The following is an 18,691-nucleotide window of genomic DNA, read 5'->3' on the forward strand; positions in this document are numbered from 1 at the left end:
AGAGGTGAGATGGCAGTGATCCGTAACGAAGAGCGCTTTAGACCACTCGGCCACTCGGGGCCCCACAGCGGTGGTTGTAATTTTAATATCACATGCTGAGAATTCCTAATTCACACGTTGAATGTAACTGTTTCTGATGAGAGTTCCATTTCATATGGCGAGTATTTAGATTTCGTCTGTCGAATCTCACAGCAACGACAAGCGGTTCCTTCACGAGAGTGACCTCTAGCTAAAAATTCATATTAATTCCCGACCTGTGAATGGTAACTTTCAAACTGTAAAGGCATGAAATGTAATGCAGCCTCATAATTCAATACACGAATGATGTATCTTAATACTCTATGTTTATTTGGAATTGTTAAAGTGAACATTGTGTAATGTTACTTGTAACACCAACACATCATTTCAGCATATTAAGATAACAATTCTGACAAGCACAATAAAATGTCCAATCACCGCTGTGTACTTCAACAGATACAAACTGAAAACTCAACATACGAAATGGAACTTTCAGCACATTCAATGTGATTCAACATGTTAAATTGAAACTCTCGACATATTACATTAAAATTTCAACTACAGCCGTGTAACTCAACGGATGAAATCTAAATATTCAACATATGAAATGGAACTTTTAACACAGACTCTTTGAAACAATACGTAAACTAGGAATTCTCGACATAGAAAATATAACTTTGAAACAATACTGTTTAATTCAACAGATACAATCTAAAATCTCGACATAGAAAATGGAACTTTATGGACGAGCATTTTTGATACAACAGGTGAAATTGGAATTCTGGACATACGACATTCAAATTTCAAAGGCAACGTTCTGATTGGACCAGCTTTTGTCCGCTACGGCGCCTCATACTGTCTGTCAATTTTCGTCATGGGCAACGCACTCGCGGAACTGGCCCTCTCGTCTATTTATATCGCAAGGTCTGGCAATTTGCTCTTAATTGTAGCGTTACATTTTTGTAAAACTAACTTTAACCTAACAGAATATCTTGTTTTTAATTATCGATATTTATTTTCTTTGCATTCACTGATTTGTATTTGCAGATCGTGAACTGCGTATTTCACTATCTTAGCATTTAAATTTGACCAATTTCTTTGCTACGTTTTAGGTATAATTTCCATTTTGAAATGACGATTTATACAATCAAACGATTGCTTCTCCAAAATGTGCTTACCTACCAGACTGACCATGAAAGAAATTCATATACGAGGTCAGAATCGACGGTTAAAAGAAGTAAACATGACCTTCGTAAATGGAGGATGCATTTTACCACACAAAATATAGACAATAAAGAAAACCTTTTTGCGTAAATGAAAGAAAAATCCGAAACTTCCTGGAAGGTTATGTATGCCAATAGGAATTATGAATGCATGAACAAGCATATTGATTTCGATAAAAAGAAAAAAAATAGATCGTTGAAAGAATGAAATGTGTAGATCACATATGATCTCTTGTTTTCTGTGTCATTGATGCACATATTCAAACATGTTCCTGTTATTATCTTGAAAGTGGGACAAAGTTTGAAATGTCACTAACACGGATTTCCTGAGAGCATAGTGCAAGAACATAATCCATCGTTAGTATGCCTTCCGAGAGAGACGGGGGGTGGGGGAGGGAGGGAGAGAGCTTTTCCTTTTCTCAAAATGTAGTCTTGAGTGTTAAAGTCAGTAAACCCTAATAATTCAATGCTTACACCATCTGTAAGAGCAACGATAGCAAATTTTTGTCAGCCAAAATGGCATTGTGGGTTGAAACAAATGAGTTGTTAGAGCGCCTGATATTTATGATCACTTGCGTCCATTCTGTAATCCCCCTGTCGGACGTTCTTTGGAGTTTTATATTGTGTAGAACGATTCCAAAATCAGAGCGCGAGCTTATTTGATTTAGTGGAATTAGGGATTTTTGATAATGGACTGATAAACGGTTATTGACGACGTACAGAAGAGATGTGCATTTAAGTTTTCCTCAAAGTAGGCATAATAATAGAATGAAGAATATAGAGTGTCTTGAATTAAAAAAAATTAATTAAAAATATGTGTACCATCGGGCAAAAGAAAACCTAAATTGTCTTGGAAAATACATTCCCTCTTTAAGAATGAAAGAGCTGATTCACCTGAAAAAAGATCCTAAACTGAAGGAATATACGATGTCAAGAAAATATTGGAATATTTTGTCATATGTGTGACGTCAATATTTTGAGAAAAATGTACTCGTTGCTTCAGTTGACCAGGACTTTTCCTTGAAATTTAAAACACACACACACAGACACGCACGCACACACACACACACACGTACGTACGTACATACATACATACATACATACAGGGCTGGTACTCTAACTTTACATTCCACATAAACAAAACATAATGCTGCGGTTGTCTTTTGAACACAAGTGCGTACATATATTTCCTTTCAGACTGTTTCTTTTTAATTGACGCCTGGAAAACCGAAGAATAAACAGCAAAACAAATGAGCACGTAACATGATTCTTCGATTACATGCATAAGCATTGAACACTATTCCACTTTTACCACAACTGATAGACCACTATTGCGTTTTGCATCATAAGTTCACCGGCTCGTTTTTGTGTATTACTAATGTAAAAAAAAGACGTAGAAGAGCAACCAAGAGGCGTTGTTGTGAACCAGAAAACATCATTTTACATTCTACAGTTTTCATTCAACGACAAGCTGACTTTCTGTGTAATTTGATATAGCATCGGGTGAAACCATTGATGATTTAAATAAGTAACTTGATGATTATTTAAATAAGTAACTTGATGATTATTTAAATAAGTAACTTGACCACATAAGTCAGTCGTAAACATATTGTGCAATTAAGACACTATTTTTTTTTAAAATATCGTCTTGACTGGTCAGCCTCAAGAGTGGATGAATAATTGTGATCTGAGGCCATGTGTATAGACAACGATGGACTGTTATAGTTAGTTAATCGGCCTACATAATCTGTTATGATACATTAACAATCCTAATGTGAGAGGAAACCTTTACCATTTAATGGAAGGGAAAAAAAATCAGTAAGAAAGAGCTGAGGATAAATACGCGCCATAAACTAGCTACTACCCTTCGGACCCCATCCCAAAGGCAAACGATCTGAGCGAGTTTGACATGATGTATCAAAACATACGCGCAAGCCAGTACGATTTTTACAAAATTAAGTTACCTGTAAGAACCTTTGATGTTGATAATTACAATAGATCATCACCGTAAACTATGTCTTCAGTTTAACCTTCATCAGGTGATTTATTTACTAGTAGTGAGGAAATGGGGGAAATATTACAGAAAATATATCAATGGTTTTTTGTTGCGAGAAACCAAGATTTTTGTATCACTTCTTCATCTTTTAGTTTTCTACCTGGCATTTGCTGCGTGTAACAAGATAACCTGGTGGGATATTTCGGATTAACAACAGAACACGTTTTGACGACACAGATATATGGTTTAATGTGGCGATTTATATGAGTAGTGGATTATGAAGATGTGTGCGTATTTATAATCCAAATATTGGATCTATTTAACAAAAAACGCAAAGTTTCAAAGATGGGAAAAATATACAAACAAATTTAGTTCAGTAACCCTAAAACACAGGATAAATGATTTCACAAATGATTCAATAATGGAAATATGAATATAGTTCACTCAAATAGTAAACGATGTAAGTCTTTACACATAGTAAAAAATTTATTCGCTCAGGTAGCGAAATTATGTCACTAAACAAGAACGGATATACAATCTATCCTTCCAGTCCTGAATAATACACTGGGTCTTACTAACCCAAAATTAGCATACAGCTAAAAATACATGTGTGGAGATGCACTCCGTCACCCGTGCACCATATTCGCTCCACAGCTCCTCCGAATCAATTTCACAACCAATATAGACTCCGGACCCTCGGAATACTATGATCACTTGAAATATTAGACCCTCCGGACACTTGAAATATTAGACCCTCCGGACCCCCTGTCCTTTGACGGCTCTACAGCTGGGTCACCTTAGTCACTCTTGACATTCCGGACGCTAGACATTAGACGCTCCGGCACCTTAAACGCTCCGGACACACGGACGTTTCTACACTCTGACAACACCGGACACCCCGGATATTCCTACCATCAAAAACTCAGCTGAAAATATACCCGATACAGTGTACTAAACTTGATACAGACATAACGTAAGGACGTTATACATGGTAAATTATAAAGATTATATTATTATGGCAATTACAAAACAGAGGTTCAATAGTAAACCTAACCCTGCTCGATAAGACAATAGTAAACAACTTTTTTTTAAAAAAATGTAACTTTACATTACCAATACAAATCCTGCACTACGTCGCAACAAGAATAAAAAATGCACGCATTATGGTATGTAAAGAAAACTATAACAAACATGCAAAGGTAAATATGGTACTACACTAGTTATCACTTAAAACCAAAAAATTACCTACCCCTACAGCTGGAGTTGTGCGAATCCTTTAAGCAGGCCGCTTGCTGACAAAACCATTAGTATTGTAAAGGTCCTTTACATGTAGTAACGTATTTATACCTTTAGAATTTTCGTTATTCCTTATCGAAAGCACCTTGCACGTGTGGCATAGGACGAATCGTACTCACGATTTCGAAATACATAGACCATATTATAATCACCCTCGGTTATCGTTGTACAGAGAAAAGAAACGAAACCCGAGTACATGTATTTAATTAACAACATTTACACCATTCCGTGACACTGCGCCCTGTGCATTCGTGCAATATGGAATGGCATTTGGAATGAATGTTTCAAAAGATCTATTTGATACAAAATTATATGTTTTGAGCTACGCATTTCAGTCCCAGTTCATGGGTCATAACAGTTTTAATTCTACAGCTGCAACTATGCCCAGCTAGTGTTTCAAACTAGGGAGCATATTTATTTTGACTACATGCATTTATTATTCTAGTCGCGATTCAAGCATACACCACCAAAGACTGAAAATGTGGACTGGTTTCGAGTGTAAATGACTATTCAGACAAATTTGTAGTTAGAACTGGAATTTAATACTGCTGAAGACTGACCTCGATTTTATTAACAAAGCACAAGAGGTCATTGCGGAAAATAAACACCAAATAGACAAAAACAGATCTAAATACGTATATTACGACGAAAACCAGTGATGTCAGAAGACAAACCCACTCTATTCACGGTCAAGAAACAAGAAAATGGTCAATATTTAACGGAGAGAGCAGAGGGGAATGTACCTCGGGATGTTTGTTTCGTGTTTGTCTTTTCTTGAGTATTTTTCTTGTTAAAGCCAAAATGAGTACAGAACGTTTTCGTCCACCACAACTCTTTTAGCAATGAGAAAAAATTGGTGCACGATGCGGAAGGAGACACGTGATTGATGACATGATTTGGCAAATGAATTCAAAAATTACGTATTGTGTGTCAAGTTCTGTAAAGTACTCCATACCTCTCTCTCTCTCTCTCTCTCTCTCTCTCTCTCTCTCTCTCTCTCTCTCAGTTTGTATATTTCTGATTAATTTCGATCAGAAAACCCTTGTCGCTGATAATGACTAGTATTGACATGTTCTTCGGTTTTGTGTATGTGAGGCTAAATCCAAGTGTTGGAAGCGAACGAATGATTCCCAGCTATTTCGCAAAGATCTGAGGATTCGGCTTTCCAAAACTGGCAAAGTGATATTTACAATTAACATAATTAACATAAATGAATGTAAAAAAGATTGTATAAAACTGAATTAGAACCAGAAAATATATATCTTTTGGATTACTATATTTTTTAATTAGGAACGCTACTTGATAAATTCAGGTGCTCAGCGCATATGCTGAAGTAAAGACCAGGTAGACATACTAGGATTGAGAGAAATAATAGGGTACTGTGACTTAAGCCGGAAAGAAATTAATGTTTATTTATTAGAAGATCAATTACATTTCGTTTGTGTTTGTCCAGCTTACGACCATTTAAGAAAGAAATACCTTATTGAAGTAAATTATTTTTATCCGTGTGTGGAAAAATATGTATCCCTCATGAGTGATAATAATGTATTAATTATGACATCTATATCAATTCTGCTTTGCCTCTGAGACGATTTTTGAAAACTCGTAATTTCTGTACACCGTAACGCACGCTGTACTTAATTTATTTTATTTTGTAATATGTGCCGGTGTCCTAAATTACTGAATTTAGCGTTCATAATCTTAATGCCACGATTACTCTGCATTCATGTTCAAAGGGCCTTTCATGGGTGCACCCTTATTGTTGTTGGAATGGTCAAGATATGTTTTTTGTCTCCGCGTCTTGAGGGGCTATTAGATCTGCTATGGATATCATTTTATTTAAGACCATATCCAAGGGACCGGTTAATTTGTCATCCGCCTTGTCATCCAGAGGGTGACTTGCTCGTCAACATACTGTTTTTCAACCATTTCACCAAGCCGCACGACCATGTCATCAAGGTGTAGTTTTCGAGCCAAATCCTTGTCATCGGCACACATTTGGCACTGACATATTGTTTACCACCGCTTCTTTATCGTTGGTGTAAATTGTTACGTGTATGTTCTGGCGGACAACGTACCGTTTTGTGGCAGAATTTTCGGGTTGAGCGCGTTCAACCACGTTTCTGAGGATCCGCATGGCAGCCTCCTAGACATGTGGCTTATCGAACGGAATGCAGCCTTAGAGCAGTCTGTCAAAGACCTGGAAGACGAAGAGGTTACCTGTGGCCTCTAATCTGGTCGGCGGGTGAACAGCGTTGAAATCAGACGCCGAAAGCGTTCAGGTTTCCGACATTCATGTCGGAGGCGCCTATGCGGTTGCTTTAGGCAACCACCAGCTCGACTTTGGTCATATTCTTGGTAACACCTCACTGTTCTGGGAGTGGCAGAAGATGTCTGTTGGCATGGTGCTTATGACCACAGCCGGCTTGTTTTACACGAATCATTCAGCAGCATGTCAGGCTTCTGATCTAGTGCCTTGAGCATAAGGATGGATAAGGCCTTCAATCCCAAATGTTGTGGTCTACTTGCATCATTATAATTATCCTCTTTCTAATGAATACCGGCATATTAGAAATATGGCGCATACGAGTTAATTCCTTTGATTGCATTTTTTTTTTTAGATGAATAAGCATGCAAATTTGCCTAAACTATAAATTAGGAATGCAGTATAATCCTGATTTATATAAAATCTGACGTGTATGTGTAGATACCTGTGCAGAGGTCTACTGTCTAACAGCATATACAACACTACGTGCATGTGGGTTGGGGTCTATCGTGACCCTGAAGGAGTTAAGGGGTACGGCCTAAATTACAATGTGACCACAGCCGCAAAGGTCTCAGGAAGTTAAAATAGTTATTGATGAACCCGCCTCTGAAGGTGTCCACACAATCTATTGGATGCAGGTGAAAGTGATTCCATGATGGTCGTTATCTGCTATGAAATGAAAATATTAAGCAGGACTATCACCCGGTCTAAGACTGGGATTTTGTTGCTTTGTTGTTTTTTGGGGGATGTGTTTGGGGGTGTCTTATTTTCAAACTGCGCAGGCACGATCTCAGCCGTTATGATTCTGTACAAAATATTGGGGGAGCGACATCGTCGCATCCAATAGTGTTCCAGGCGTTGGATCGCAATTCAGAGCTTTCAGAGTTTAGACTGATGCGTGTCAATATAGAGTTGAATAAGAGAGCGGAAGAATCCATGGGTCGCCCAAGAATACAACGAGCTCTGGAGGTGTCGTGACACCATACGAATCAAAGCGGAGCTTGGAGTAAGTCGAAGCCCTGAACACCACCAAATGAGTTCCACGGTTGTCAGAAATGTTAACGATGCCAACGTCGCGTGTCCGCTGCGCCCTGTCAGGCTCTACATATCGTCTCGCATTTCTGGACCTGTGAAGTGCTTCAAACAGTCTGGACAACCGATTAATATCAAAGTTAGACAGCGTACTTGCCACCACCACTGTGCGAATATGAGGTTTCGACATTTCTCTGACCGGCGGCCCACGGAGCCTCACATAGCTTTCTGTGAAGCCCGGTGACCATAAAGCTCCGACCGGCAATCAGCAGGGGATGAAGGACACTTAGCAGCGAAAAGATGGACCTTCTTTTTGTATGCCTTCAGGGACACAGCGAATGTGTTGCATTTTACGCCTTGCAACCTTTACCGCTTTACCGGTGGACGGTAGACGCGAAACACCATTTTGGTTGCGTAGCCCATAAAGGTTTTCTCGGTTGGCTCCGGGTAGCCGTTTAGGCTTCGGATCACTTCTGTGACGCCAAGATTTTCGATCACCATTGTTTTACGTGCCTGATCATTCTCCTGCGTCGAGCGTTGGAGAGCTAAGAAGACGTGCCGAAGTGCGTAGATCCTCTGATGAGAGATAATCCTCCGGGAAAATTAGCTGCGGAATGAAATTATGAGGGGATCAGAGATTTGTTTCCATAGGTTGCTTCGCTATGACTATTATATTGTAAGGAGCGTCGTTGGTATTTTCTCTGTGGAGTCCTTTGCAAACATGATCATCGACTTTGCCTTGTGAGCGTGGTCGTCCATGTAGAGGGCCAAGACAAGGATGGCTGTTGCGACGTCTAAGTGACCGAAAAAGACAAACGTCTTGTGGTTTCCAATAAGGTACCTGATGCTATCAAATAGAGACATGATCCCATTGTTGATGAGTGAGATCTTGTCTAATTTGGCGTAGTCGCTATCGTCAATAGCCTTTGAGATCCTACCTACAACCTCGAGGTAGGCTTAAGCGGAAAGAAAGTAGGTTGTGATGTCCTGGATTGCTGATCTCGTAGGTATAGTATTACAGATCGCGCATTCTGTATTAGCACAACATTGGCACCCACATATCAAGGGCACGTCCTGCAAGGAAGTCATTGTATCTAATTGCCCAAGGTCAACTCTAACAAGTAGATCAGCATAGGTCCAAAACCATGGTTAAATTAGCTAAAAGCCCACTTTGGCGCTCAGGCATGGCTGCAGTCATCTTAACCACAGCCATTTTACCACCCTAGGAAGTGAGAGCCATAAGCTCTTCCTTGAGAGCGGTTGTCTTGATAGCGTTGAAGGAGCACAAGGCTACGGCCTTGGTCGTCGGGGACGCTGTTCTTTTCAGCACCTTGAGAGCTCCGCTGCCGACGTTTGGAAGATGTCACCAAGCCCGTCTTAAAACGCACTCTGGATGTCAGTCGTTCAGAGCCCACCACGTGTACGCAATCGCGCGCCTAAGGCTTACAGCATTTGTGACTGATGTCGTCGGACTACCAATTCTGATATATGAACCAAGCGTGGGGCCGTCATGGATGTACTGGTAAATGGTGAGCATGTCGACTAATATGCTCAGCAGGAGGCCGCCCTGATCGGTCAGATTGAAGTGCAAACTGTTAATAGCAGGTGGACACACAGCAGCGACCCGAAGATCAAAAACTCACCCGGCTTTGTGACATAGACGAAGCTATAGCGAATGAAGCCGGAGATGACCTCTTTATTGGTGTTTGGATTCCGCGTCAAACGCGCCCACGGCGTCATATCTGAGGTACATATCGATTGTGGACATGAATTGCATTATACCTTGCGCAAGTTGGTAGCCTAGGTCAAGAACTACGTCCACGGGGTAGACGTATTTCTTTCCGATCTCATTTCGAGACGCTCTTCTTTCCGATCTCATGTAAAAGGATGTTGATCAATTCGGGGGTCATGGTCCTGAGTCAGCCAGACAGGTCAACTTCGGGAGAAAGTGACCTCATGGTATCATGGCTTGATACTGACGATGACTTTATCCTTTCTTGAACGATACTCTTGTGTACAAGAGCGAGCGAAGGGAATAGTCTGGCAGGGACAGAGTGAGATACCTTTGCTTTTATGGCGACTGTCCGCATGGATCGGCATTTAGCCGCTTTGGATAGTATTGATGGCTGCCTTGTGACAGGTGTAGACTTTTGTCGCCAAGATGATGGTGTTGGTTGCCTGGTGGAGGCTAGGTTTGGCTGTCTGGCTTGGCGTGTTGTTGATCACTTGGTACCTGACGTGGCTGGGTTTTTTTAGTTATCCTTAGCCGCCTTATTTCGTTCCAATATGTATAAATGTTTCCATTACTTTGAAAAGTACCTCCGACGGGACCGTCTTGCGTGGAGAGTACTGTTAGGTATCCTATGCCCATCCAGAGGTATCTCGTAGAAATTAGCAAATACCGGCACCAGTCTTCCAGCTTCAAACAACGATAGCATCCGATTAGCCCCAAATATATACTCACTGACGGTATCACATAGGCCCCAGAGGTTTGTAATGGGTGTACTGGTGATAGTCTTCCACTCTATAATGACCGCAAGAGGCCTGCCTAGACCCACCCTTATTCCACCTCCACCGGCGCATCTAAGAATCACGGGTTCTACTAAAACATGTGCTGCTCCCTAACTTAGCAAAATGTTATGTATGGTGCTCCAAAATCCTTCTGTCATTGCACGTGTCTTTGTCTCTATCTGATCTTTTCACTTTCCAAGGATAAACATTATGCATATGTGCTTATTCCAGTCGTTCACCATTTGCTTCTGCAAAATTTCTTTTACATTTTGTCTGTAGTTTCATGCTTTTCCTGTGACAGGTACGTCATGTCCTTCGTCTGGCTTTACATATTTTGCGAAACGTATGGATTCTCCGTGTATGTGAGGCTTATTCACGTTAATGCTTTGTTTTTCTTTTCTTTTCCGTATCACTTTTCATTTACATCTTTCATGCTTGTTCTTTCCGGTTTCTTCTTGTTAGATTATTAATATATCACCCCCTCATTCACACGCAATAATGATGGCCTGCGTACATGAAATTATTTACATTAGTTACGTCTGTCATCTCACTGAAGTCTTTATTTCGCTGTTTGTCTGATTTCCGATTCTAAGCAGTTGAAGTGCGGTTTTTATTTAACGATTTTAAGAGTCATTTCTAATCATTTGCACATTATTTTGAGTTTTATTTTCAGGAATTGTTATCCATAGTTTTGTATTGAATCGCTTTCTTCTAAAGTGTGATTTTCAAATTCATCTGACTATTATTTTGTTGTCATGCTCGGCACATTTTCTGACATTGAGTTCAACTGTCTATTTGGTCTTCATTCGTGTTTCTTGTTTGGTCCGATTCTTTTGCCAGAGGCTTAGTAAAGAAAATTGTGGCCTCTTTCATTATGTCTTTCAGTTCTACTTTCGCTTACTTCTAATTATGTCTCTTCTTACGTCGGCAATTTTTTTTTTCTCCAACTTTTTCTCATCCATGTACGCACCATCGACCTTAGCAAACTCGCGGCCTGATTTAGAACATTTGGCGGTGCCATCTGAATTTATGCGCCGAGCTCCCTGTGAGCACAGCATCTGAAAATAAACGTTTAAGCAAGTTTTATAATAAATTGACCTTAAAAGTTTCTTCTATCGCTTTAAAATTACTTTCTCTCGATATCTATATATATTTTTTAAATTACTAACGCGCGGGGCCCCTATGAGCGCAGGACTCGATTGGGCAAAATCGGTCCAATCGGCTTAAGGCAGGCCCTGCATTCAAGGTCTGTTGATGATAGTAGATATTTGCCAGTATACCTTTCTAATGTTAATGTTACTTTACTGTGATTAGTGATGCTTGGTAGAAGTCTCTCAGGAGAGAGTTATACTCGTCTCTAGCTAATTTCTATCTTTTTATCCTTTGATCATTTGTTTCATTTGATATATAAACGTATACACTGCTTCCTTGAGAAGAATTCTGGGTGAGGAAGTCATCTGATGCTTCAGGTAGGAGTGAGATTTCTTTCAGTAACATGTCTTGTTGTCTAACAGGGATGAGCTCCTTGGTATGCCGCGTGAAGAGCGATGCGGCATGATTCTTGTTAGTTTCCATATTATATAGTGTGTGGTCTGATGCAGCTAGCAATTTTTCCTCCTCCTTCAGCCTTAGAACAATGGTTAGGCCTGCCAGGGGTTAATCATCCCCGATGATATTGCGTAGAGGGATCAGCCGAGAGCACCAGATTAGACCAGTTGTGATGATGATTATGGCGACGACTACGACTATTATTATTATTATTATTATTATTATTATTATTGCTATTGCTATTATTACTATTATTATTATTATTATTATTATTTCAGTTGGGATACCTCTTCTCGTCCTCTTCCTAAAGGGATCTCCGTACCAGGCAGGTTTCTTCTGTGATGATACCAGTCTCAAATACCCCTACAAGCCAAGCACGATCTCAGACGCTCTCATTTTTGGGATGGCTTTTGGTATCACGACCATCACGGTAATTGTTATTAATTTGCATTTTTACTTCTTACACAGCATCCTCGTTCTTCGCATCTCTCTTCTGGCATAGAGCGACATGACGGAAACTGTTCTCTCCTGGCATACGGACATAGAACACAGTCAATTTTACTATATGTTCTCTACATTTGTTTCTCAATACTGACCTTTCCACTGTGTGACAATCATTACAAATCATATGTTAATCTAAAATGACTTTATGGTGAAGTTCTTGTCAAAGTTTGACCTGCATTTTTTTGAGAGGCTGGACTGTCAACAGAGCAGCATGTAAACAGAACACAGATTTCACTTACGGTTCATCACCAAGGCCTTATTACTCACTGTGCACTGTCGCCGAAATACACACCATTCACATACCATTCAAGTGTATACTACATTTCAAATGCACACTTCAGAGAGATAAGCTGATTAAAAGATTAGCTCGACACTATCACAAATGTAATGAAGGATCAACAACACACTCCAAAAGATAATGAAAGATCATCTGCACGCTCACGCAAGGGTAATTAAAGATCAGCTTCACAATTGCACAAGATAATGAAACGCACGCACAAACGTATATATATATATATATATATATATATATATATATATATATATATATATATATATATATATATATATATATATTACCTACTCGAAGAAAGCACATTGTTTTGTTAATATGAGAAATTTATTCTTTACAGCTTGCCTTTATTGCCGATATGTGTTCATGCCATTGATCTTGATACAGTAACCATTCATACTTTTTAAGTACAGAGAAAATTTTAAGACGTAATAATAATCACCCATAGCAGAGAGAGAGGAGTCGTTAATTGCTTAAGGTAAATTAGAATCAAGAGTGTTTCTACTTTATTAGCTTCTAATGGTGGAGATATTGAACAGATTAGAGAAGAAAAGCAAGAAGAAAAGATGTCTAAGTGCAGACACACTCATCTGCCTGAAAGGCTTTGGCATCTTCCTCTTTGGCTTTGCCATTGCACAACTCTTTAACGAGGTCTTGAAAAACGCTGTTGGTCGATTACGACCGAACTTTTTCGATGTGTGTCGTCCGAACGTCCTTTTCATTGACTGCAGTCAAGGGTAAGTACATTCATTTTAATGAATAACACGTCCGCTGACAGATTGCTGCCAGAATTATTTTTATCCACCAATCATATGTAACAATCGCATACAATTTAACTTGGCTCAAATTTTGTCACCGTAGATAAGCACTTGATTCATATTGCTCGATCGTTTTCAATTCAATTTATTGACATGCTGTATGACAACAATTCGGTGGTAGTGTTTTACTTATCACAAAACAAGCAAACATCAACAAAAACTAACTGACACACCTGTCGTATATTTCATTATCTTTTATTATATTATGTTATATATATATATATATATATATATATATATATATATATATATATATATATATATATATATATATATATATATATATATATATATATATATATATATATATATAATATGTGTGTCTATGTGCGTCTGTCTTCTACTTTTGACTAAATGTTATGCAGCTAATGATGTTTGATTTGGGAATGTGTTTCCATCAAAGAAAACATTTTCCTTAAACAACATGAACAACAACAGAAACTCTTAGTTGGATATGATCATATACGACATTGACAAAAATAATTCACAATTTAAATGTTAATCGTTTTATTTCAATATCTGACAAAGGTACATCACTAACTACACTTGCACCAATAAAGAACATTCAGCTGCTACACTGCGGAACAGTCGTCAGTCATTTCCGTCCGGCCATGCGGTGTTTTCCATGTTTACAGCTATGTATTTAGCGGTGAGTATACACTCTGTGCCGTTCATTAGTGGTTTTAATACTTTATCTCAATTAACTAACAATTTAGTACGGAATATATTTACTTGTGGGTTTATATGAAGCAAAATATTCGAATGGCATTGCTGTTGCTTTTTTTACCTAGATAGGTGTTATTTTGACTGCCTTTTTACCCTTAAATATTCCGTGTTTTACATATAAGCGGTTAGACCATGTGCCTCGGACGCGGGAGGTGGCGGGCCAGAAACCCGGCCGAGTCATACAAATTAATTTTTTACAAAAATGGTACTAACAGCTACCTCGCTTGGCGCTCAGCATTAGGAGTTTATTATTAGGACTGGTTGGGCAGGTGACCGGATAATGTGGATAATGTAAATGGGTGGGACGTGATGCAACTTGTCTACGGTATGATACCCCAGTGTTAGACATCACTATAAACTGCCACAATGCAGACATCATAGCGATATGACTGAATTTTTTTATAAAGTTACGTTAAGATTCCAAAACATAAACACACGCACGCACACACACATATAGTATCTTTTGTACGACTGGATAAAACTGACAAGACTGGCGTGCAGAGTGCAAAAGATGGACAGTCAGATAGATAGACGAAAGGAAATAATTAATACTTACAATGTTAAACTAATTGGGAAAACTTACGCAGAAAATATACACTTGCAGAATAACATATATAAACAATCTACATGATAGATAGTTTAATACATGCACATTATCGCTAGCCAACATTCCGATATAATAACCCTGTCTACACCTTGGCGTATAAGCAGATATTTCTGAGCTTCGGGTCTGTGAATTACATTGGATGCGGTGGCAAGCCATTGCATCCAATCAAAATTACGTTGTCCAAATTTGAACACTGTTCCTACATCATCGAGACAGGGGTGGCGGCACACAACTTGAATGGACTGATAAATAAGCACTTTTTCGATGCCAGTCCATGTTTTGAGAAATATCTTTCACTCAAGTACACCTTTAATGGCTTCCTTTTGGAACTTAGCTATACTTTCAATGACTAACTTAAAAAGTATCCTTTTTATGGCCTATTGCCTCCACCATTTTCGGCCGATGTACAATGCACCACGCTATTGGTTAGTTGGCATTACATACTACGGGAGGCAACTCATAAAGTCCAATAGATGTCGATAGGACAAAGCACCAATATATCTGTTTGATCCGCCAAGGTGTAGATCGGATTATCATATCAGAACATTGGCTATCGAAGATGCTACATACATAACTAATTGTGATCATATTTGACCTTACATTTTTATTAATGCTCTCGAGAACAGTTTTTTTTCTTCTTCATATGCTTGCCTGAATATTTCAGCTATACATCCAAATCCGACTCAACATCTCCTACTCGCTCATCCTGAAGCCGACATTCCAAGCTGTTCTCATGCTTCTGTCATTACTTTGCTCGGCGTCTCGGATCACGGACCACATGCATCATTCCACTGACGTCATTGCTGGTCTCATCTTGGGATTCATTGTGGCGTGTGCAGTGGTAAGTACCCTTTTACAGTTTATGATATAAATGGCAAAGGTCATTATCTTGGATAAACCTACCTATAGGGGTTGAAGATATATGAAACTAGTTGCTTACGAAGGTGAAATAATCTTAGACTAGCACTAAGTAATTTTAAAAACTAAATACAAAACAATTAAAAACTTTCTCGGATCAGCTTATCTATAAATATTTGCAAAGTCGCATTAATCAATATTTTAAAATTGAATGTGTTTTTCATTCAGGACCATTTCTAGACTAGCAAAAATCAATTTAAAAACATGTCAATCTGAAGAAGATGGCGGGAAAGTGTCTGCGTATTTAACTATTTCAAAACTGATATTAATGTATAGTTTAGCTTCCAAGCAATCTGAAAAAAATAAAACGGAAAATATGACAATCTGGTGTGTATTTATTTGAATTGGACTTATTTAGTTACCTGTCCCGATTTAAGGCTTCTCACATGCAATACATCGTAAACGACAGAACTCTATGAGCAGTTGTCTTTAAAATAAGTATCAAATCAGAATCTTATCAAATACAATGAGAAAACTGCAAGCTGCTCTGTGAATTGCATCTCTGTGAAAAGCTGAATGAGCCTGCACCAGGATTCTACAACAAGATGTCAACGAAACGACTTACGTCAAGTATTGATTCACTATATTCTTAGACTGTACTCGTTTTCTGTCACAGTTATCACAATTCCCTGATTGCAGTTTTATAAAGATTAGATTAGAAGCCGCAATCACATCATCATTTTGTCTTATTTCTCCCAGAGTTCATAGCACTGTGATATACTAGTGTAATTTCATAATGTAATAGTCACGTTATTTGAATGCAGGCTGAGAATGGTGACATAACGCCAGCCAACGTCCTTAATAAATTTAATTTAGTTTCGTCGGAATAAGAAAGATGAGGATTGCTAACTAATATCTGCAAGTGTTGTTTTTTTCTTCACCGAGTCTTCCTTTTTAAGACCGCAATATCTTCCAAGTTTATTTAGAAACTTTGAAAGAGTTGCTACAATTGCCCTGTATTCAAAATCAGAATGCATGCCTTTCGTGGAGAATGATGACTTAAAACCAATCAGCCTTACTTTAGTCAAATTGTTCTCGGGCTTCCATAAATTAAAAAATTGACTCCTCTAGCAGGGTTCGGGAAACGAATACGACATACCCAGCATGAACCCAGTTATTCGGTAATTTCAATTTACATTCAAACATTAGTCTTTCTGTTATCTTGGACTCGAAATACAAATATATGATATTTTTCATATAATATTTATATCGAAAATCAACACTAATCTTGTGCATATAACCTTCATGTAATATCCAGCAAAATATAGTATCTAGTTTCAAGATAGCCTGCCACCAGATTTGGATTTTAGAATTTGGCAAAACATACCCTTTTTTCCTCTGTTGTATGTAGATGTCCATGAGAAACAATGTTCATGGGTGAGCTTTCTTGAAAGATGAAAACGAAGATAATTATGCTTTATGTAGACTTCCATTCGATTCTATTCGATTATACGAGCGTCATGATTTTTTAATATATCAATAAATTTGTATAAATAAAATATAATATTTATGAAACTAAGATATGACTTTTCAGATAATGCAATTAAAGATATTTATTTGTTATTTATCTTTCTTTCATTCCTTCATTTTTTGTTTCTTTATTTCTTCTTTCCTTCTTTGTTTCTTTCTTTCTTTCTTTCTTTCTTTTGAACTGGTTTGTCTCCAGTCATAAAAGTCATTTTGCATATTTCAGATGGACTAAGTTATATCGTTATGCGGGGTTCCAATTTATTTAAATTTAGTATTTTCTATTTCAGTTCTATTCCCTTGGAACCAAATATCTGAACAACCGGAATGGTGAGAGTATTTACAGTAACGATGATATAGAAGAAAACTCAAATCCTACATCAAAAGAATGTCAGATACCACTCCAACTTGCAGAGGAAAAATGTACAGACAACACACGAACACCATCATTGCTAGTCAAACAGAAAAAATTGACCTCTAATTATGTGATTGTGTGATGTACACAAGGATATAAATAACTGATTTTACATTGCATAGGACCAGTTATAGAGTCCGTTACAAATGCGACCTTTTTGCTTGGCAATCGGTTTCAATTAGTGTAGGCAGTGACGTTATTCGAGATAGAGTAGTCTTAATCCAATCAAGGGATATCCCTGGTGAATTAATTATATTAATGTATTCAGAGGAACTTAAGCAAAGCAATAATTACATTAGCTATCATAAAGATAAAGGAGTGTAATTAATGCAGATGGAACTATTTATTTATATTCAGAATAACTAACAAGCCCAAAGACGTATTTGCTTTTCTTTTTCTTTTTTACTATTGAAGCATCAAGTATCGGACGGTACAGGCAATTACTTTCATCATAATTTTTCTTTGCTTATGCTGACACATTGTAAAACCTCTTAAATTTGCTGGGGTCTTTATATAAAATTTTCTGATTTCCACCAGCAAATTCATCTGGAACAGCATTCATAAAATTAGTTTAACTCTGTTTAACTTTCCTTACATCAAATATGTAAGTTTAAAAGATCCAATTATTTCACAGATTCCGTCCTATTACTTTGGTTCGCCTTTTAAATCAATATTGATCCACGTGATTGGATGTAAAACTGCAGACAGTACGATTTAAAAAAGAGACTGTCTGTAAGAACATGCTCTTCAGTCAAAAATAAATGGATACTCACAAATATTCATATTTGTCTTTATCTATTAGTCAATCTTTCTATCTTAGCACCATTATATACTCGTTTTTAACCAGAAGTATGTTTATGTAATGTAATATACGTATGCGAACACACATTCATTCAAGCATATACATATCCATGCACCAGATGAAATGAGACAGACACACAGACAGACAGGTGAGAGTCACAAATGTCCTATTCTGCCATAGTGTCTAACATCGATATTTCTCCAAATTGTATACTCCAAAAATTCCAACATTTCAAGGAAACAAAATAAAAAT

General features: G+C 38.0%; 1 protein-coding gene across 1 annotated transcript in view; it reads left to right on the forward strand.

Annotated features, from left to right (window-relative positions):
* The window catches only part of LOC149806709 (phospholipid phosphatase 1-like), a 30,234-nt gene extending 11,819 nt beyond the window's left edge, over positions 1 to 18,415 (forward strand). Inside the window, exons 2-6 of the mRNA XM_089956775.1 lie at positions 12,169 to 12,320; positions 13,200 to 13,423; positions 14,033 to 14,153; positions 15,502 to 15,678; positions 17,513 to 18,415. Coding sequence (XP_089812901.1) covers positions 12,169 to 12,320; positions 13,200 to 13,423; positions 14,033 to 14,153; positions 15,502 to 15,678; positions 17,513 to 17,719 — 881 coding nt within the window. The 3' untranslated portion in view covers positions 17,720 to 18,415. The remainder of the gene's footprint in view (positions 1 to 12,168; positions 12,321 to 13,199; positions 13,424 to 14,032; positions 14,154 to 15,501; positions 15,679 to 17,512) is intronic.
* Positions 18,416 to 18,691: the final 276 nt, after the last annotated feature.

The sequence above is a fragment of the Sinohyriopsis cumingii genome, chromosome 1 (assembly GCF_028554795.1).
Source record: "Sinohyriopsis cumingii isolate HCF-2022 chromosome 1, ASM2855479v2, whole genome shotgun sequence".
NCBI lineage: Eukaryota > Metazoa > Mollusca > Bivalvia > Unionida > Unionidae > Sinohyriopsis > Sinohyriopsis cumingii.